At 33.4% G+C, this 22,946-nt stretch overlaps 1 protein-coding gene across 3 annotated transcripts in view; it reads right to left on the bottom strand.

Moving 5' to 3' along the window:
- Positions 1-22,946, bottom strand: part of LOC109496332 — a 389,020-nt gene that overhangs the window by 214,302 nt on the left and 151,772 nt on the right. For all 3 annotated transcript variants that reach the window (XM_045050955.1, XM_045050956.1, XM_023249271.2), the window contains 2 exons: positions 7,684-7,883; positions 3,305-3,392 (listed from right to left, as the gene is read on the bottom strand). In XM_045050955.1, the coding sequence (XP_044906890.1) occupies positions 3,305-3,392; positions 7,684-7,883 (288 nt within the window). The remainder of the gene's footprint in view (positions 1-3,304; positions 3,393-7,683; positions 7,884-22,946) is intronic.

The following is a 22,946-nucleotide window of genomic DNA, read 5'->3' as shown; positions in this document are numbered from 1 at the left end:
AAGGAACAGCAAATAAATCCTGAAATCAGCAGAAGAATGAAAATAATAAAGATTAGAGCAAACATAAATGATATAGAAACAAACAAAAAATACTGGAGAACACATCAATGAAACTAAGATCTGTTTCTATGAAAGAACTAATAAAGTTGACAAACTCCTAGCCAAGCATATCAAAAAGAAAAGAGAAAGAACCAAATATATTAAATCATAAATGAAAAAGAAGAGATCATAAATGACACCACAGAAACACAAACAATTATAAAAGAATATTATGAGAAATGATATGGCAACAAATTGGGCATTCTGGAAGAAATGGATAAATTCCTAGAAATATAAAACCTACCAAAACTGAAACAGGGAGAATTAGAAAATTTGAACAGACCCATAGCCAGGAAAAAAATTGAATCAGTAATAAAAAATCTCCCAATAACCAAATCCAGGGCTGCATGGCTTCTGATGGGAAATCTATCAAACATTTAAAGACGAGTTAATACTTATTCTCAAACTGTTCCAAAAAATAAAAATGGAAGGAAAGCTTCCAAACTTATTCTACAGGGCCAGCATTACCTTGATTCTAAAACCAGACAAAGATTCCACCAAAAAGGAGAATTAAAGGTGAATATCCCTTTTAACATGGATGCAAAAATTCTCAACTAGATACTAGCAATTCGAATCCAACAGCACAGAGAATTAATCAGCACAATTTAGTGGGATTTATTCCTGGGTGTAGGGGTGGTTCAATATTTGCAAATCAATGAATGGGATATACCACATTAATAAAAGAAAAGATAAGAGCAATGTTATCCTCTCAATAGGTGCAGAAAAATAATTTGAAAAAGTAAAGCATCCATTCTTGATAAAAAAAAAAAAAACCTTCAACAAAGTAAGGTAGAGGGAACATACCTCAACATCATAAAGGCCATATATAGTAGACTCACAGCTAAGATCACCCTCAATGGGGAATAGCTGAGAGCTTTTCCTCTATATTCAGGAACAAGACAGGGATGCCTACTCTCACCACTGTTATTAAACATAGTACTGGAAGTCATAGCCTCAGTTGAAGACAACAAAAAGAAATGAAACAAATCCAAATCAGCAAAGAAAAAGTGAAACTTTCAATATATGCAGATGACATGATACTCCATGTAGAAAACCCGAAAGATACCACAAAAAAATGCCAGAACTGATACATGAATTCAGCAGTCACAGGATATACAATAAACTTGTAGAAATCTATTGTGTATCTATACACTAATAATGAAGCAGCAGAAAGAGAAATTAATGAACCAGTCCCATTTACAATTACACCAAAAGCCATAAGATACCTAGGAATAAACCTAACCAAACAGATAAATAATCTGTACTCTGAAAATTATGGAACACTTATGAAAGAAACCGAAAATGACACAAAGAAGCGGAAAACATTCTGTGCTCATGGATTAGAAGGACAAATATTATTAAAATCTCTATACTACCCAAAGCAATCTACACATTTAATGCAATCCCTAGCAGAATAGCACCAGCATATTTCACAGAGCTAAAACAAACTATCCTAACCTTTTTATGGAACCACAATAGACCCTGGGGAGCTAAAGTATCCTGGAAAAAAAAAGCAAACCCGGAGGCATCACAATTCCAGACATTAGGCTACATTACAAAGCTGTAGACATCAATATGGTATGATAATGGCACAATAACAATCACATAAATCAATGGAACAGAATAGAAAACCCAGAAATGGACCCACAACTATATGGGCAACTAATTTTCAACAAGGCAGGAAAGAATATCTGATGGAAAAAAAGTCTCTTCAACAAGTGGTTTTGGGAGAACTGGACAGCAACATACAAAAGAATGAAACTGCTCACTTTCTTACACCATACACACACAAAAAAATTCAAAGTGGATGAAAGACCTAAATGTGAAACATGAATCCATCAAAATCCTAAAGCAAAACACAAGCAGAAACCTCTTTGACATTGATCGTAGCAACTTCTTACTTGCTAGACATGTCTCTGGAGGCAAGGGAAACAAAAACAGATATGGGGACTATTGGGACTTCATCAAGACAAAAGCCTTCTGAAGAGTAAAGGAAACAATCAATAAAATTAAAAGGCAGCCTACAGAATGGGTGGAGATATTTACAAATGACTTATGTGGTAAAGGGTTAGCATCCCAAATCTATAAAGAACATATCAAACTGAACACCCCAAGACCTAATAATCCCATTAAGAAATAGGCAGAAGGTCTTGCCATTTGCAACTACATGGATGGAACTGGAGGGTATTATGCTAAGTGAAATTAGTCAGTCAGAGTAAGACAAAAATCATATGACTTCACTCATATGAGGATTTTAACAGACAAAACGGACGAACATAAGGGAAGGGAAACAAAAATAATACAAAAACTGGGAGGGGGACAAAACAGAAGAGACTCATAAATATGGAGAACAAACTGAGGGTTACTGGAGGGGATGTGGGAGGGGGGATGGGCTAAATGGGTAAGGGGCATTAAGGAATCTACTCCTGAAATCATTGTTGCACTGTATGCTAACTAATTTGGTTGTAAATTAAAAAAAAAATAAAAAATAAAATCAGAGAAAAGTGAAAAAAAAATAGGCAGAAGACATGAATAGACATTTTTCCAAAGAAGACATCCAGATGGTCAATAGACACATGAAAAGATGCTTGTCATCACTCATTATCAGGGAAAAATACAAATCAAAACCATGATGAGATACCACCTCACACCTGTCAGAGTGGTTAAAATTAACAACACAGTAAACAACAGATGTTGGTGAGGATGTGGAGAAGGGGGAACTCTTAGAACCAACTTTAAATATGTAATTTTGCTGCCTCAACTTTTGTAGCAAATCCAACTAGTTATTTGACTCCAAAAAAAAAAATCTTGAGGATAATATAGGGGTCACATAGAATGGAAAAATGACAGGTCATTATGGACTAAGGAGGGTTTTGAATAATAGTTTAACAATTTTAGACCTTGTTCACTGGATAATGGTAAGCATTTGAAGGTTTCTATTCAGCTCAATAGTTGTTTTAGAAGAATGCAGCAATCAGGGTAAATTCCAATTGAATGAAAAAGATGTTTGAGTTGAGAAATCCATTGCATAGTTATACAAATATTCTATCTGTATATAACCAAATATGGACCTGAATTTCAGTGTTGGTATTGGATATGGTAAAGAAACTGGCTATATAGATGTTATTGAAAATAATTTACAGTATTTGGTAAATAAATACATATGAGAATGTATGGAGAACATCACAACAAAACCATGTCTTACCTGCTCAGAGAAATGCTTCAGTAATGTGATGCATTTAATTAGTTGGCTTTTCAAACTGGAAAATTCTGACATACAATCAAATGGAGGCCTGCCAGGAAAGATGAGAAGAGATTCTGTCAATCTCAGTTTCATTGAATGTCATAGCTTTATACCTTAGGAAATTGAAAATTATAACTCGCAATATATAGAGCTTTAGATCACTTTGAAAAAGTGCCAAGGGTCAGCTAAATTCTAGACATCACAAAGTTATACAAATAATAACAGAAAGCTTATATGGAAGCTGATCAATGTAATGTATCTACAGTGTCAATAAACTGCTAAGATGGTAGGTACACAATTTACAATAGTTATCCCCATTTTCAAGTTACTATAAAAAGGTGGAAGACAGAGTAGGGAACTTTTTAATTTTTTTACTTTCTTTTTCCTTGGCTAGCTTACTGTAGAAATTATTTCATGAAAGGAAAAGAGGGAAAGAAAAAGTATCAAATATTAACTAAGTATATAATCCACAAGTAGATTATTCATTCCTTGAAAAATAAAGATTGGCTGTAACTGGTAATTAATTTTATTTGCACAAATGAAAAAAAAAAGATGTAATTTTCTTAGTACACTACAGGCACTTGAAAAGTTCGATTTATTATTTTTATCTAGCATAGCTCTTATGCTTCTGTGGTTTCAGAGACCTATAATCACAAGTAGTAATTTGAATTAGGTGATGAATACTACATAGCATTGTTGTAACATAATCATCCACTTCATCTATTTTATTATATTCCAAAAATGGAGAACAATTTTCAGGATGTAATTTGTAAAATAAATTCACAAGCATAGCAGTACTGAAAACATATTTATTCTCACATGAAAAATAAAGTTTTAGTTTTAAGAATCAGCAATAAAAAGTAATTTATAAGACTATCCCCAATTCCTAGACTACTATCCCTGATGTTTACATGAAAGTGCCATTTTCTGTAAACCTATTTCTGAAGCACATATGAACAAAATTATGCATTTTTCCCCTTCTCATCCATTTCTAGACTAAAAAAACATGAGCAATAGGCAGGAAAACATGGGGTTAACATAAAGCCTATTACTTCATCCTACCCTCTCCCTTAATTCTCAACATGAAACATGCTCAATATATGTTTCCTTACAAGTAGTGTATTGGGTAGTTATGCTTGGGTAAGTGGTCTTGAGTTACTATATTGCCCTCCTCAATGAGTTTTGTCATAAATTCTACTTCAAATCAGTAAGCCAATTAATATTTTAATGACTAATAGAAATATAATATAGTCAGAGAAGCCATTGTCAACAGACTCTAAGATTTCTATTATTATAATTAAGAGCTTTTTAAAACCCACAATGTCCACAGCAAATCTTAATATGTTACTTCCATTACTAATAAAGTGACAAATAAAGCTCTATCATACATATCTAAGCTTATAATGTTGGCAAAGCCAATCTTTTGTATACTGTAGTTCCATTGAAAAATGTTCAAATAACTCACTAAAAAGTCTAAGTCTTTTAGAAAAATACAAAAAAAGAAGAAGAGGAAACTTCTTGGGAGGAGGTTATATAAACAACTTTTCCCTTTTTTGCCATGATGACATATTGAATTAAAATCTTGAATTAACATCAATTCTATCTCAAAAGTACTTATTATCTCTATTACCAAGGTGACTCACTAGATTTATATTCTTCTTTTTAATAAAGTAAAAATAATTTTTAGTCCTGAAATCATAGATTTGATTAAACCAAGTCAAATAATTGTTTGAATCACAATTTGACAAAAAAAATCAATATTAAAACTAATAATGAAAAATTTACATTTTTATAGCATCTTTCCCACATTGTATTTTAGAAGCATAGACATAAGGCCAATTTTAGGATAAACCATAGAAATAATTTTCCTGGCAACACAATTATTTAATTTCAGAGAGAAAATAAGAAGCAATTCTTCCAATTATCACGCTAAACAGATATCTGGTAAAAGAAATTTAATTTTTTATAGGAAATTCAATTAGCCTGAGCCCTAAACATTATTTTGCTTTTGAGCCCCAAACATTCTTAAAACCCATGTTACTATATGAAAAGAAATGGGGCAAATGAGTCTCTGACACAACTTTCAAGACAGTCTTTACTAGGAGGTCTTTGAAAAATCAGAAGCACCTAAAGCTAAGAAATTTAAAAGTGCCTAGATGTTTAATAGCAACTATGTCCAGTGCAAGGTATGCAGTGTGTTTTTTTATTCAATTGCCACTACATCTTATGCAAGGACTATGAGAATCTGTAATGTTTTAAACTAAAGTTTAATAGCCAGACTTCTTAAAAAAAAAAGAAAAGATATTTCAGCTTTGATAAGCTCACAGATTATAGAATAAAACTATATAAAAATAAGTAAAGGAAACTACAAAAGTGGAGCAAGAGCTGTTATAAAATCAAGAATAATCATAAATTTGATATAAAACAAAATAAAATTAATTTAAGGGAAAAGCTAATTATATGAAAATATTTGTTTTAGTGACAAGAGTAAAAACTATGACAAATTTTTCATTTTTTTAAAAAAAAATTGTTACCTCTAAAACTGTCTTGACATTTGTAAAATAGGGTTGAAGGGGAATAAAAATTAAGAAAATTGGGAAAACTAATATGATATTTCAATAAATTTATTTCAATGATTTAGCTGATAATAGAGATATGTTGAATACATAAAAATGTCAGACAGTATCCAAAGGTCTGAAAATATTTTGAATGCAATTACTACCCATTTAGCTTGAGCTGAAGAGAGACTTCGGTACCATGAACAATACTATCACTATTAGGAGAAATTACTTGTTGAGATTACAGGTTGTATAAGACTATAAATGCAATAAAGGTGTAATTGGGAAAAAAAATAAAGTTTAAAATATTCAAGCCGTTAGGAAAGAACGTGCTAAAATGAACCATAAGTTTGCCATATTCAAAAGCTGTTATATGAGGTCATTTTACATAGATTATATCATTTTTAAAGAGGAATCTGCTACTACAAAATATTAAGGACTACTTACAACAAAATACTGTAAGAACAATATAAGCCCCTTTTAATCTTGCATGGTTTCACTGTTCAGAGAGCTAAGGGGCCCTCAAATTAGTTATATAATGAAAATGTCCAAAGCATCCTTCTCAATAATGCAGCCATGATTTGAGTTTTGTAATGAGACTACTTTAATAATACAAGACAATTTAATACTGTGAATAATCCGCTATCAATGAAGGAAATTATATTCATTTTGGGGGTCTTCTGTTGCCACTACTCATTCCTGTGGCTATCTCTGTTGAGTGACCATTATTCCTTTCCCTATTTTCCTTAACTTGAGCTAATTCTAAGGATTTCAATTATTTTCCGTTTCAACTTGTTGCCAGACAGATATCTGTAAGGGGCTCAGATGAGAGGAAGTAGTGGAATTTATTAATTTCTTATGTTTTATCTAACATCCAATTTGAAATTTATTTGAAAAAGCAGGTCAGTCATTTCATCCCACTTTATCCATTCATGTGAACAAAATGGGCTTGTCACTCAAGCATCAATTGAAATGAAAGATGAAAAAGAATCCAATAAGGGAATAACAAAGAGGGAAAACTATTGTGACTTCTCTTCTCTCATTGATCATAAACACATGCTTCCCTCTCTCACTACTTAACCTGTCTATCTTTGAGGTATAATACTTTCTGATAGCAGAAGCAAAAGGCATAAGAATAAATATCCGTATAATGCTTCATTTGTGTGTAGAATATAGAGTTGACTATGTAGTCTTTGATCAAGGTAACAATTAGGAAACTTATTTTTTTTAGGAAACTGAAATATTTATGTTACATAAAGGTTATTACCATAGTAAAATTAGAAATCATTAGCCTTTGATTTCTAAACCTTTCTCTGAGCAACACAGAGTTTTAAAAGCACTATTGACTCTTGTTTATCCTAATATAATAAATATATAAAAAAGCATTATTTTGTTGCTGTAAATAGTCCAGAGAAAGTATTTTAGGGCTTTGGTGTTAACTTTTGTACATTCCTAAAGGACTACAGAAAAACAAGTGTTTCTAATACAGCAGCAGAGTTTGATCTATAAAGGAAGCCCAAAGAAAGTCCTTGGTAAGACAAATATTGCTTGTAAATTGTTTTATTTCTGTAAAAAGTAAGATGATCAAATATTTCATTTAAAGCTAGTTTTATAAATATATTTTTTCACTCTAGGGAGATATTCAGAGTATCAATAAAAATCTGTAATTGTATTTGAAAGATATTGTAGAAATAAAATCTAATCTATACATAAGTTTTCTGAAGAGGGAAAAAAAAGAAAAAATGCATCTTAAGGCTTTACAGATCAGATGTTAGGAATTACCTTTCCAGAATGTTTAGTATCATCTTGACCACATTTATCAGTTCAAGAGTAGCTGTTAGAATGTTATGAGGTGATTGTTCATTAATGCCATGTAGAATACGGGCCCTTCTTCTTTCCGATATCATGACAAGAACACAATCAATAGCATGCTCAAGATGTTCACTTTGGTTTTTGAATCTTGTAGGCATCTTTTTGTCATTCTGAAATTAAAGTGAGAGTTTGGGGTAAGAAATGAGGCAGCAATTATCTAACACACTTATCTAACACACTATAAATATATTCAACAGCAACACCATTTAGCCAAAGTAACATAAAAGGGATGCAAAATTACTACCAAACACTTTTCATACTTTACATATTGCTTTTGGTAATACTTATACCATTCATGGTAGTTACATAAAGATGTGAAAGCAATGAGGTTCAGTCACGTGAATATTGAGGGGAGTAATTTTATTAATGTGGCAACAACCATTTGCCTACAGTTAGCACATGTTAATTCTGGTACTGTCTTATTAGTATACCTATCTCATTTCCTTATTAAAGTATAGTCTACTGATGGAAAACTCTATATTACTTTGTATTCTGAACAGAAATGGGTATAGATTTAAGAGACAGGAAAGGAGATTCTTACTTTTAATTTATCTCAGAGCCCTGCTAACTATATATAGTCCTTTCTGAGAGCTGGCAATTTAAATATACATGAAACATACGAATATTAATTGGCACTGGTATTTAAATGTACCACTTCGGGGCACCTGGGTGGCTCAGTCGGTTAAGCGTCTGACTTCAGCTCAGGTCATGATCTCGCAGTTTGTGAGTTCAAGCCTCATGTCAGGCTCTGTGCTGACAGCTCAGAGCCTGGTGCCTGCTTCAGATCCTGTGTCTCCCACTCTCTCTCTCTCTCTGCCCCACCCCCACTTTCTCTTATGTGCACTCTCTCTCTCAAAAATAAACATTAAATGTACCACTTCAAGTGATTTGACACTTATCTCACATATGTGTTTTCTCTTTTTTTAATGTTTATTTATTTTTGAGAGAGCAAGAGAGCAGGGAAGGGGCAGAGAGAAAAGGAGAGAATCCCAAGCAGGCTCCATGAACAGAACCTGATGCAGGGCTTGAACTCCCAAACCAGGAGATCTTGACCTGAGCTGAGATCAAGAGTCAGTCACTTAACCAACTGAGATACCCAGGCGCCCTACATATATGTGTTTTATCTTTGCATGAACATGTGTACACACATTCCCATTCATCATGCTTTTGTCCAAAGCCTCATCAAATGGTTATCAGGATTAACCACAGGGTTGCAATAATGAATTCTTCCTCTTCTAGCTTCCTGGTTTAATGATCAGTGAATGTGATTTACTAAGTAGTAAAGAAACCTACTGAAAAAGGACATGCCCTTTTTTAATTTTTGAAATTCTGAGGTGCAGGGAATTTAATTATGTGAGAAATGAGTTTATGATTATTTTTAGCCTAGGTCCAATAAGATATGTGAAAAGACCATATTAATGACTTCCATGAAACCAGAGAACCAAGACCACATTTCTTCAATAATTACTTCTTCCTAATATAATATCTATTACGTGATGTGTTCAGATGTTCACTCTTAGTGTTTCACTTTAAAAATGATAAATCGGGGTGCCTGGGTGGCTCAGTCAGTTAAGCACCCAACTTTGGCTCAGGTCATGAACTTGCAGTTCATGAGTGCAAGCCCTGTGTCAGCTCGGTGTTGACAGCTTAGAGCCTGGAGCTGGAGCCTGCTTTGGATTCTGTATATCTCTCTCTCTGCCCCTCGTCTGTTTATGCTCTATCTCTGTCTCTCAAAAATAAATAAATGTTAAGTTTTTTTAAAAAAATGATAAATCAACCTAAAAATAGGCCCTTTAACATTTCTGATGAATAGCTTTGTTTTGGTAGCATCCACCTCCTGCAAATAAGCTTGCTTTACATTTGCTGATTAGAAAAGTAAGATGTATATTTGGACATTTTTCCTTCTTTCAAGTGGTTTTAGAATAAGAAAAAGAAAGTAGTTCAAAATGATGAAATCTACTTTTCTTATAGATGTCATAATGAAATTGTCATTGCCAGAATTTAAGATATAAACATTAGTATGTTTTTATTTCCATCTTTGGCTTCCCAGCATTTTCCAGCATTAATTGATATAATCTGGGATTTCAGATACAAATTATCATTAATATTAGAATAAATTAATATTATTGGGCTATATACTTTAACTTTCCAGAGTTTTTCAAAATTTTGTGTTAAGTATATAACCATATTAACAAAGATTATTTTGAAAAACTATGCTTTACTACTTTCATTGCTCATTGCTTGTTCTTTTATAATACAACATACCTGTCCTTGAATTATTTATTTTTATTCATTCTTTAGTCACCTGAAGTACATCTTCCAGTAATTTTAAGGAATTAATAGGTAATACATCTGCTGAGTTTATAGACTTAAGAACATTTTTCAGTTGCCAACTCACATAAATGGTTTCCCAAGATCACACAGCTAATTATTAGCAGATCTTATCCTGGGAACAGAAGCCTCTTGATACTCACTGTCCTTTCTACTACATTATTAAATGTATTAGCCCCTAGAGTGATAGGGAAATATGGAATTTTTTGATGTATGCCATGCTACTGTCAGTGTGGTGAAATGGAAAGACATTTAGGTATACAGTGTGAGATCTGAATTTTCACAGATCACTTAAACATATCAGAGCCTTGGCTTGTTTTATTTATCTCTAAAATGTAGATACTAACACCTGTTTTATCCATGCATAGGATTGTTATAGATATTAAATGCTATACAAATAAGAGCTGTTATTATTTATATATAATTAGTATATACCAAAAACATATAAATTTTTTTTTCAACTTTTTTTTTTATTATTTATTTTTGGGACAGAGAGAGACAGAGCAAGAATGGGGGAGGGGCAGAGAGAGAGGGAGACACAGAATCGGAAACAGGCTCCAGGCTCTGAGCCATCAGCCCAGAGCCTGACGCGGGGCTCGAACTCCCGGACCGGGAGATCGTGACCTGGCTGAAGTCGGACGCTTAACTGACTGCGCCACCCAGGCGCCCCTAAATTTTTACATAATTCTTAACTACCAGACTCTATACGGTGGGCAATCTCTTCACAGTCTTAAAAAATCTTCAAGGAAATTAAATAGACCGTCCTGAATAAATAAAATAAATAAATTTGAATTGACTTTCTAATGTAGTTTTTGAAAATTCTGTTAAGATTAAACAATTGATAAATACTATCCTTGTTTTGGTGTATACTTCACTAGACCTTCTTTAAAGAGTGAAAATAAGATATATGTCTTCTCTTTTTTTTTACTTTTTGTTTTAAAAACATTTTGCAGAAAGCAAACATTCCTTTCAGTAAACTCAAAAACAACTAGGTCAAGTAACTTACACTTTGGGAATATTTAGAAAAGAGAAATGAAAACCCAGGAGTGCCACAATGGTGATTATTTTAGCATGAATAGCTAATAACAAATAATGTTATTTAAACTGTAAAAAAAGGGAGCCTTGTTGAAATTTTTAAAAGCCATTTATATTAACATAGTAATGGGAAAGTTTCATTATTAATTACATATACCAATGAAGTCACAAAGGTGTCCGTCCAACCAAAAGTGTTCCTCAAGTGTTAGTTTGCCCTTGATATTGAATTTCTTATTTTTTTGAATTTTAGGTAATCTCTATCCCAAGCGTGAAGCTTGAACTCACAACTCCACAATTAAGAGTCACATGCTCTACTGACTGATCCAGCCAAGCACCCCTTGAATTTCTTCTGAAACTATGAAGGTCATAATGTGCCAAAAGACATATTTATTTACATCAACCCCTTTATGATACTATAAGCATGATGACAGCCAAAAAAGAACCCCTCATCTTTCCATTAAAATTTGAATTACAGGCTTTTCAGATTCCATTATGACTCATGAAATTAAATAAATCCATTTGTTTTCCATTTGACATTTAATTACTTTTTGTTTGTATATAATCTTCATTAGTTTTACACAGCTTTCATGAACTGATGACAGTAGTAGCAGTAGAAATAAATGTTTCAGAAACACATTTTATCCCATCAAAGCTGGCAGAGGAGTTTATTCTCTATGTACCACCACCTTCCTCCAAATGCTTTTGATAATTTTAGTGGATTCATTATGTGTGCTTCATGTTCTAACACTATTCTGCCCAATGTTTGTGGTGTAAGAATAACAGCTGAATAATTTTATTGTAGTATGCACAGTCAGAATTTGAGAATGGAACAGATCAATTTAGAGTAGATACACCATCTGTATATTATGTGTATATAAGTGATACCTACAATATGGGAATTTTCTCAAGGGTTTATGCAAAAGGCAATGGGAATTTGTGTGATTGAAAATAGGCTAAATATTACACCAAATAATTTCCTTTATTTACATACCATAGTCTTGTAGAAAGGTAGAGGAACCATTTTAAATTCCATACTGTGAACATTGCTTATTTCTAAAGTAAGGCTCCAATATATATTTGTTTATATCTTGCATCATAAATAAGATCTACATATCTTCATACCTGGTCTTACATATATTACACATAAGACAGAATATTTGTTTATACTTTCTGCTTAATTTTTCTGTTATTCATTGAGTGGAAGCATCCACCTATTTTACAATTTGCGTAAAATCAACCATGAATACACAAAAATTAAAGTCAAAACATGGAGAAATATTTTGTTTCTAGGACCATGTAGAATAGGTAGTAACATACAAAGAAAAACATATCATTTTTAAAGTCTCGTACTATGATGCAAATGGAATTATATAGGACAATTTCCTCCAAAGTCATATCTATATGATACTAGTAAATGGAAGATTCTGATTAAAAGTTTCTATATTGCTTAGTGATTACCTGACAAAAGCTCCTAATGTTTAAAAAAAGAAAACATTCACAACACTTGTATTTTCCAAAAGCAATACATTTATGACCTTCGTTAATAGAAGTATAAACAGTATAAAATAATTCCCACTCAGATACTCTTTTCTAGCACTGGACTTATATAGTCAGAGATCATTTCAATTTACTAACCACATAATTGTTCCACTTAGTATTTAATTATCTTATTTTTAATTTTTTTTAATGTTTATTTATTTTGAGAGAGAGAAACAGAGAGAGAGAGAGCATGTGCACACAAGTGGGAGAGGGGCAGAGAGAGATTCCCAAGCAGAATCCCAAGCAGGCTTTGTGCTGTCAGTGCAAATAAAGAGGTGAAATAAAGAGTCAGACACTTAACCAAGTGAGCCACCCAGGAACTCCTAATTATCTTATTTACAAAATGTGATTCTTCATGAAAACTCTAGGTTGTAGTCAAAGATTGAAGGTTAAAAACATTAAGTTATACTTGAGGATAAAATGAATTGATATGAAATAACTCTTTAAACTGTAATTTATTCTTTTCATGACTGCCTTTATTAATAATTATGAGAGTAATAATCACAAATCACCAAAAAGTAACCAAAATGTTTCATGATTAAAGTTCTAAAACAAAAATATTTATAAAGAGAGAGACAAACCAAGAAACAGACTCAACTATAGAGAATAAACTGATGATTACTAGAAAGGTGGGAGAGAGGAAGGGTTCAATAAGTGATGGGGATTAAGGAGTTTGCTTGTGATAAGCACCAGGTGTTGTATGGAAGTAATGAATCACTATATTGTACACCTGAAACTAATATTACACTGTAGGCTAACCAACTGTAATTTAAATACAAAGTTGGAAAGAAAAAAATTAATGAAAATATTATTACATGGTATTTATTTTCTTCCTTTTCTAGCACAGATTACTTGTAAGATCTAAACTAGTCATTTACACATGATCATTAACTTCTAAAAATGTGCATACCTTACCATTTATCCACTTTTTTCTCTTTCATATATTGCCTTTATGATAAAATTACTGGCTACAATTTTATGCTTCTGTTTTAAAATTTCTTTCATCTCTTAGTAGTAAATAATGCCATCTCATTAGTTTTCCTTTTCAGACATGAGGATGCACCTTTTCCTTTTTTTTGGTGCAAAAATAAGGTGACTTTATTAAAGCAGAGACACAATCCATGGGCAGAAAAAGATGTGTTATAAGTGTGAGGGGTGATTCTTTTATATACTATGGAGTGGGGGAGATAAAGAGGAAGTTTCTTAAAGGGATTTTCATATGTTAAAGAAGACTTACAGATTACTGGAGGCCTAGCTGTTGTCAAGCTAAAGTTGTTTTTCCCTCTAGCAAGTCATTAACATTAAGACAGTAGGGAGTTTCTGGAGAAATGTTAATTTCTTCATTCCCCTGGGAATAAAGAACCAGTCCCTAAACACATTTTGCACACACATTTTAAAATCAAATTCTTCCTTCCATGAATATCTCTGGTGTGTTAGATCTCTAACTCACAAAAATATCACATTTCATTTAACCATTCTTTTATTTTAAATTTTATAGCAAATTATGTATTTTTAAATATTTCACCAAATATTTCTACTCTGTGCAGTCTTTTATAAGTCTTTAGGTAGCTATCTACTAGCCTTTATATTTCTAGAATGTATAAATTCAATAAAGTCAATAACCATGAGTTTTTGTCTCACCATATCCCCCACATCCAGAAGAATGTCTCACATGTGGAAGGAGTCAAAAGAATGTATTTACTGAGTGAATGAATGAAGGCTAACGTAAACGTAAAGGATCAGGAGTCTCATTATCTAGTACTGCCAATTCCATTACCCAACTCTGTATTTTTCAAATTTTAATTCCAGTATAGCTAATGTAAGAAATAAGCCCACTGACCCAATCAAAGGAGGGATGCAGAGACTCAGAGCACAGTGAAATGAAGCTTTAATCAACATTCTTGCAAGAGCAGGTGTCTGATGGACAGGCATACTACGGGCACTTATAGTAAACAATTTATCTCTTCGTGTGCAAGTCCCTCCCCTAATTCCTCACTGCCTGTGTACTTCAGAGGTTACAGACTTACCCAGATGTCGCCTATGCCCATGTAAGGGAAAAAGTAGTCTGACTTGAACAAACATGCATTCCCTGAGGTGATGCAGAGACTTTCAGTCCCTCCTTTGTTCTTCAGCGCATGCTCATTGCAAAACCCACAAAAATAAGCCCATGAAATCGAGGGGAAAAACCAGGAAGTGAAGTATTTAAAGATTTGGAACTCCATTCTTTTTTTTTTTTTTTTTTTAATTTTTTTTTTCAACGTTTATTTATTTTTGGGACAGAGAGAGACAGAGCATGAACGGGGGAGGGGCAGAGAGAGAGGGAGAGACAGAATCGGAAACAGGCTCCAGGCTCTGAGCCATCAGCCCAGAGCCCGACGCGGGGCTCGAACTCACGGACCGCGAGATCATGACCTGGCTGAAGTCGGACGCTTAACCGACTGCGCCACCCAGGCGCCCCATGGAACTCCATTCTTGGGGAGTGGGAATCATACATATTTCCAGTAGGAAATATTGTTGACTAGACAGCACAGCTTTTATTTGGTATTTCTGAAAATGAATCATCTCCCTTATTTCTCACAGTTGACATACGGTGTTATATTAGTTTTGGGTGCACAATAGAGAGATTCAACAATTCTATATGTTTATTGCATTATTTACAACAGCCAAATTATGGAAGTAGCCCAAGTGTCTGTTCATCAATAAGTGAATCTATAAATAATATGTGGTATATATTAATTTTGAGCAAATGGCTTAACCACTGCATCTCAGTTTCCCAGTCTGTCAAATAGAAATAACAAACTCTAAAATATTATTAACATAATGTAGAGGAATAATGGGAAAAAGAAACAATATTTGAAAATCATTTTAAAATACATAGTGTATAATAACAATGTACATACATCTCCATTATTACTTGTAATATATTTTGTATCCTATATTTGATGTAGCATTCAAAAGGAGACACTATGTATTAAAGATAATTCTTTTCTGATAAGCGTTTACTTAACAAAAATAAAATGATTTTGAAAACTGTCTCCCTATACTCTCTTCAGAAACTCACTGTGACATGCCACTGGAGTGTTTAATTTATATTCAGTATAGGTCATTTCAAATTCTGATTCTGTATTCTGATCAATTACCAGTGAACCATACCTTAATGTATTATAGTTTGACATTTTCTTAGCACTTAATGAAACTTTTCATTATTTTGTATCCATTTTAATGGATGTTTAATGAAAACATCAAAAAAAAAACCAGTGAACCCAGAGAATAATTGTGGGGGATAAGCTTAGGAATCCCCCGGGGCTTACACCAATGGGTTAAGAAGTCATAAAGAAATACAAAGTCATAAAATGCTCACACCCAAGTTTGGGTAAACCAGATTGGCACTCCAAGATAGGGGGGTGCAAAGACACCCTGAGAATAGGGAAGCACAAAGGTGCCAGGAATAGGGAGTTGCAAAGGCACCCCAAAATAGAGAGGGGGTGAAGAGCCCACAGAATAGAGAGGGAGAGGCAAAGGCCTAAAATAGGAGCAGCGCAAAGGTGCCCAATACATAGGTATATGAAATAAACAAGACTATATATTCAGGATGGAAGCACCCCCAATTTAGTGCTATAGCAGAAAAGCTCCCTTCATAGGAGAATAGGGCCAGGTTAGGTAAATTGGTGGACTATGGACCTCTGTGCTGCAGGCAAAGCAGCCCAAAGCAGAGAAGGTTAACCAAATAAAAGGTGCCTTATTAACCCTGAGGTTATTCCCCCTATCTGTCTCATCCCCTAGGCTAGCAAAGATAAATAAGCACAGCGCCTCCTGTCTGCCATTAACAACCAACTACCCATCTGCCCAGCAGCCAGATTTTGTTTTCTATTGACCCAAACCCCACACACTGTATATCTTCAAAATCCCCCTTTTCCCTCATGTCCCCAAGTTAATGATCCTAGTTTGTCTCTTTGTACACACCCATCATGTTTGTAAGCCTTCTGAGCTGAATAAATATGGGGTAAGGACCCTTATTTGGGGCTCTGGTCTTTTCCCCAACATTAGCCATCTTTCGCTTTAATCCTGTGTCTGCTCTTTTGCTGGACAAAGGAGAACCTTAGACTTAGAGTCTACAACAAATAATCATTATTGTATTTTTTTTTCTTGTTGATTGAGAAGCCACTTTCTGGGTATGTCACCTTTATTACAGTTGTGTATCCACTTCAAATTCCCTGAAAGACACATGAACTAAAACTATGACATGAACTATCTAAATATAAGGCATACCTCATTATATTGTGCTTCTCTTTATCACATTTTATTTTTTATCTATTTATATATTTATTTATAATCACATTTTAGATATTGCATTTTTTAATATATATTAAAGGTTTATGGCATCCAGCAAGTCTATTGACACCAGTTTTCCAACAGCATTTGTTTACTTCATGTCTCTGTTGCATTTTGGTTATTCTTGCAATTTTTCACCTTTTCATTGTTATCATAATTGTTATGGTATCTGTGATCAGTGACCTTAACTGATACTATTGTTTCAGGGGGTCATGAACCACACCCACACAGGACAGCAAACTTAATAAATGTGTGTATTCTTACCACTCCATCAACCAGTCATTCTCCCATTTCTCTCCCTCTCGTCTAGCCCTCCTATTCTTTGAAACATAACAATATTGATGTTAGGCCAATTAATAACACTACAATGGCCTCCAAGTGTCCAAGTGAAAAGAAGAATTGCATGTCTCTTACTTTAAAATCTTTAAAAGTTTAAATTTAGTGAAGAATGCATGCCAAAATCTGGGATAGTTTGAAAGAAAGTCCTCTTGCACCAGTTAGCCAAGTTGTGAATGCAAAGGAAAATTTCTTGAAAAAAGAATTAAAAATGCTACTCCGGTGAACACAAAAATTATAAGAAAGCAGAACAACTTTATTGCTGATATGGAGAAAGTATTAGTAGTCTGGACAAAAGATCAAACTAGCTACAAATACCCTTAAACCAAACCCTAATACAGAGCAAGGCCCCAATTCTTCAATTCCATGAAGGCCGAAAGAGGTGAGGAAAGTTTAGGAAAAAAAAAGTTTGAAGCTAAAAGAGGTTGGTTCATGAAAATTAAAGAAGCATTCTCCATAACATAAAAGTGAAAGTGAAGTATCAAGTGCTGCAGAGAGTTATCCAGAAGATCTAGCTAAGATAATTAACGAAGCTAGCTACACCAAACAGATTTTCAATGTAGGTGACACAGCCTTCTATTGGAAGATGACATCTAGGATTTTCATAGCTAAGAGGAGAAGTCAATGCCTAGCTTCAAAGCTTCAAAGGACATGCTGACTCATTTACCATTCCAAAAATCCTAAGGCTCTTAAGAATTATACTAAATCTATTTTTCTTGTGCTCTATAAATGGAACAACAAAGCCTAGATGACAGCATATTTGTTTATAACATGGTATGCTGATTATTTTAAGCCCACCATTGAGAACTACAGTTCAGAAAAAAAAATCCTTTCAAAATCTTGCTGATCATTGACTATGCACCTGGTAAATCAAGAGCTCTTATGGAGATATACAAGACTGATGTTGTTTTCATGCCTGCTAAAACAATTTCCATTCTGAAGTCCATGAATTAAGGAGTTATTTTGACTTTCAAGTCTTATTATTTAAGAAACACATTTTAAGGCCATAGCTACCATAGATAGTGTTTCCTCTGATTGATCTTGGCAAAGTAAATTGAAAAACCTCCTGGAAAGGATTCACCATTTGAGATGCCATTAAGAATATCAATGATTCAAAAGAAAAGGTCCATATAGCAACATTAACAGGAGTTAGGAAGAAGTTGATTCCAATGTTCCTGAATGACTTTGCCAGGTTCAAGACTTCAGTGGAGGAAGTATCTGCAGATACGGTAGAGATAGCAAGAGAATTGGGTAGAATTAGAAGTGGAGCCTGAAGATATCAATGAATGGCTGCAATCTCATGATAAAACTTTGACAGATGAGGAGTTTTTTATGGATGAGCAAAGAAAGTGTTTTCTTAAGATATAATCTACTCCTGTAAAGAATTTCCCAAACAAAAGTTAAAAGAATTTATGACCACTAAACCAGGATTACAAGAAATGTTAAGGATGACTCTGTGAGTGTAAAACAAAATCCATGAGAAAAATAGAAAGTACAAAAGCAAAAAAGATATATACCTGCAAATATCTTCCAAGAGAAGCACAAAAGAAAAAAAATGAAAATATATCAAATATTAGAAATGAGGAGGGGAGACGAGTAAAGAATAGGTTCAAAATTAAGCAACCATCAGCTTAATATAGACTGCTATATGCAAAAGATGTTATATACAACCTGAATGGTAACTCTAAATAAAAGACAGTAATAAATATGCAAAATATAAAGAGTAAAGAATTCAGGTATATCATTAAAGAAATCCAGCAAACCGTGAAAAAGAGGAGAAGAAAGGATGACAGAAAAAGTACAAAACAACTAAAAAAAATGAACAAAATGGAAATAAATACATATCTACTGATAATTACTTTGAATGAAAATGGACTAAATGCTCCAATCAAAAGAGATAGGGTGGCAAAATGGATAAAAAAATACAAGACCCATCTATATGCTGTCTACAAGAGAGTCATTTCAGACCTAAAGACACCTGCATATTCAATGTGAAGGAACAGAGAATTACTTAACATGCAAATGCATGCCAAAAGAAATCTTGAGTAGCCATACTTATACTAGACATGATAGACTTTAAAACAAAGTCTAAAAGTAGACAAAGAAGTACACCATGTAATAATACAGGGGACAATCCAACAAGAAGATATATCAAGTGTAAATATTTATGCACTCAAAATAGGAGAAACCACATTCATAAAACAGTTATAAACAAATGTAAAGGAACCAACTGATAATAACACAATAATACTAGGGGACTTTAGCACCCTATTTACATTGATGAAAATATCATCCAAACAGAAAATCAACAGGGGAACAGTGGCTTTAATTGACACACTGGAACAGATGGATTTAACAGATATATTCAGAACATTCCATCCTAAAACAGCAGAATACACAATGTTTTGAGTACCCACAGAACATTCTCCAGAACAGATCACATACTAGGCCACAAAAGAAGCCTAAACAAATTTTAAAATATCAAATACATACCATGAATCTTTTCTGACCACACACTATGAAACAAGAAATCAACCACAAGAAAAAAGTCTGGAGAGAATGCAAATACAAAGTGTTTAAATAACATACTACTAAACAATGAATGGGTCAACCAAGAAATCAAAGAAGAAATCAAAAATTACATGGAGAGGGCACCTGGGTGGCTCAGTCAGTTAAGTATCTGACTCTTGGTTTCAGCTCAGGTCATGATTTCATATTTCATGGGATTGAGACCCATGTTGGTCTCTGTGCTGACAGTGCATAGACTGCTTGGGATTCTCTTTCTCCTTCTCTCTGTTCCCCTAACCTGCACATGCACTCTCTCTCCCTCTCTCTCTCTGTCTTTCAAAATAATTAAATAAATATTTTTAAAAATTACATGGAGAGAAGTAAAAATAAAAAGACAACTGTCCAAACCCTTCAGGATGCAGGAAATGTGGTTCTAAGACAGAAATTTATAGCAAGACAGGAATAACTCAAGAAATAAAAATATCAAATAAACAACCTAACTTTAAACTGACAGGAGCTAGAGAAAGAACAACAAAACCCAAACCAGCTGAAGGAAGGAAAGAATAAAGATTAGAGAAAAAAAAAACAACCAAAAAACAAAACAAAACGGTATAGAAACTAAAAGAAAAATAGAATACATCAATCAAGCCAGGACCTGGTTCTTTGAGAAGGTAAACAAAATTTATAAACCTGTAACCAGACTAATCAAAAATAGAAAAAAGGGAGAGAGAGAAAGTACTCAAATAAACAAAATCACCAATGAAAGAGTAGAAATAACAACCAATATCACAGAAATACAAACAATTGTAAGAGAATGTTATGAAAAACGACAAATTAGACAACCTAGAAGAAATCAATAAATTCCTAGAAATATGTAAACTACCAAGATTGAAGCAGGAAAAAAATAGAAAACTTGAACAGACCAATTACCAGCAAGGAGACTGAATCAATAAAAACAAAACAAAACAAAACTCCCAACAAACAAAAGTCCAGAAGCAGAGGGCTTCACAGACAAATTTTACCAAACATTTAAAGGACAGTTAATACCTATTCTTCTCAAACTATTCCAAAAAAATAGAAGAAGGAAAGCTTCTGAATACATTCTATGAAGCCAGTGTAACCCTGATACCAAAACCAGATAAAGATAACCACACAAAAAAGGGAACTACAGGCCAATATCTCTGATGTACATAGACTCAAAAATACTCAACAAAATACCATCAAAATAAATCCAACGGTATGTTAAAAAAATCAATCAATATGATCAAGTGGGATTTAATCCTGGAATGCAAGAATAGGTCAGTATTCACAAAATAATAAATGTGATACATTACATCAATAACATGAAAAAACATATTATCATTTCAATAGAGGCAGAAAAAGCATTTGACATAGGACAACATCCATTCATGATAAAAACCATCAACAAAGTAGATATAGAGGGAACACTGCTCATCATAATGGAGGCCACATATAAAAAACCCACAGAAAACATTATACTCAATAGGAAAAACTGAGAGATGACCTCCTAAGGTCAGGAACAAGAAAAGCAAGTCCACTCTCATTACTTTTATTCATAATAGTTCTGAAAGTACTATCCACAGCAATCAGACAATGAAAAAAAATGTGTCCAAATTGGTAAGGAAAAAGTAAAACTTTCACTCTTTGCAGATGGCATGATACTCTATATAGGATATCTGAAACACTTCACCAAAAAACTACTAGAACTGATATAGAATTCAGTGAGTCTCAGGATACAAAATGCAGAAATTTGTTGCAGTTTTATACATTAATATTGAAGGAATATAAAAAGAAATTAAGAAAACAATACTATTTACAACGGCACCAAAAATAATAAGATACCTAGGAATAAACCTAACCAAGCAGGTGAAATACTTGTACTCTGAAAGCTATAAGTTATAACATTGAGGAAAGAAACTGAAGATGACACAAAGAAATGGAAAGACATTCCATGCTCATGGATTAGAAGAAGAAATATTGTTAAAATGTCTATACTACCCAAAGCAATCCACACATTTAATGCAATCCTTATAAAAATATCAATAGCATTTTTCACAGAACTAGAACAAACAATCTTAAACTTTATATGGAGCCACAAAAGACTGTGAATAGCTAAAGCGATTTTGAAAAAGAAAAGCAAAGCTGGATGTATGACAATTCTAGATTTCAAGTTACTCTTACAAAGCTGTAGTAACCAAAACAGTATGGTAGTGGCACAAAAATAGACCCAGAGATCAATGTAATAGAATAGAAAACCCAGAAATAAACCAACAACTATATGGTCAATTAATATTTGACAAAGCAGTAAAAAATTGGTAATGGGAAAAAGATAGTTTCTTCAATCAATGGTTCTGGAAAAACTGCAACTACATGCAAAATAATAAAACTGGACTGCTTTATTACACCACCCACAAAATAAACTCAAAAGGGATTAAACACATAAATATGAGACCTAAAACCATAAAACTCCTAGAAGGGAGCATAGGCAGCAATGTCTTTGACATTAACCATAGCAACACTTTCTATGTATATCTCCTGAGGCAAGGGAAATAAAAGCAAAAATATACTATTGGGATTACATTAAAATAGAAAGCTTCTGCACAATGAAGGAAACAAACAATAAAAATAAAAGGCAACCGAAGGAATTGGAGAAAATATTTGCAAATGATATATTGGAGAAAGGGTTAGTATCCAAAATATATAAAGAACTGATACAATTCAGCACCCAGAAAACAAATAATCCAAAATGGGCAGAAGACATGAAGAGATATTTCTCCAAAGAAGACATACAGATGGCTAACAGAAACATGAAAAGATGCTCAGTATTATTCATCATCAGGGAAATGCAAAACAAACTACAATGAGATATCACCTCACACCTATCAGAATGGCTAAAATCAAAATGAAAAGAAAAGACATGTGTTGGCAAGGACGTGGAGAAAATCGAACTCTCTTGTACTTTTGTAGGAATACAAACTGGTGCAACCACTGTGGAAAACAGTATGGTGGTTACTCAAAATTTTAAAAATATAAGCACCCTATCATCCAGTAATCACACTACTGGGTATTTA

This window comes from Felis catus, chromosome X (assembly GCF_018350175.1).
Source record: "Felis catus isolate Fca126 chromosome X, F.catus_Fca126_mat1.0, whole genome shotgun sequence".
Taxonomy (NCBI): Eukaryota; Metazoa; Chordata; class Mammalia; order Carnivora; family Felidae; genus Felis; species Felis catus.
The sequence above is the reverse complement of the archived record's forward strand: the minus strand, read 5'-3'. Positions and strand labels throughout refer to the sequence as shown.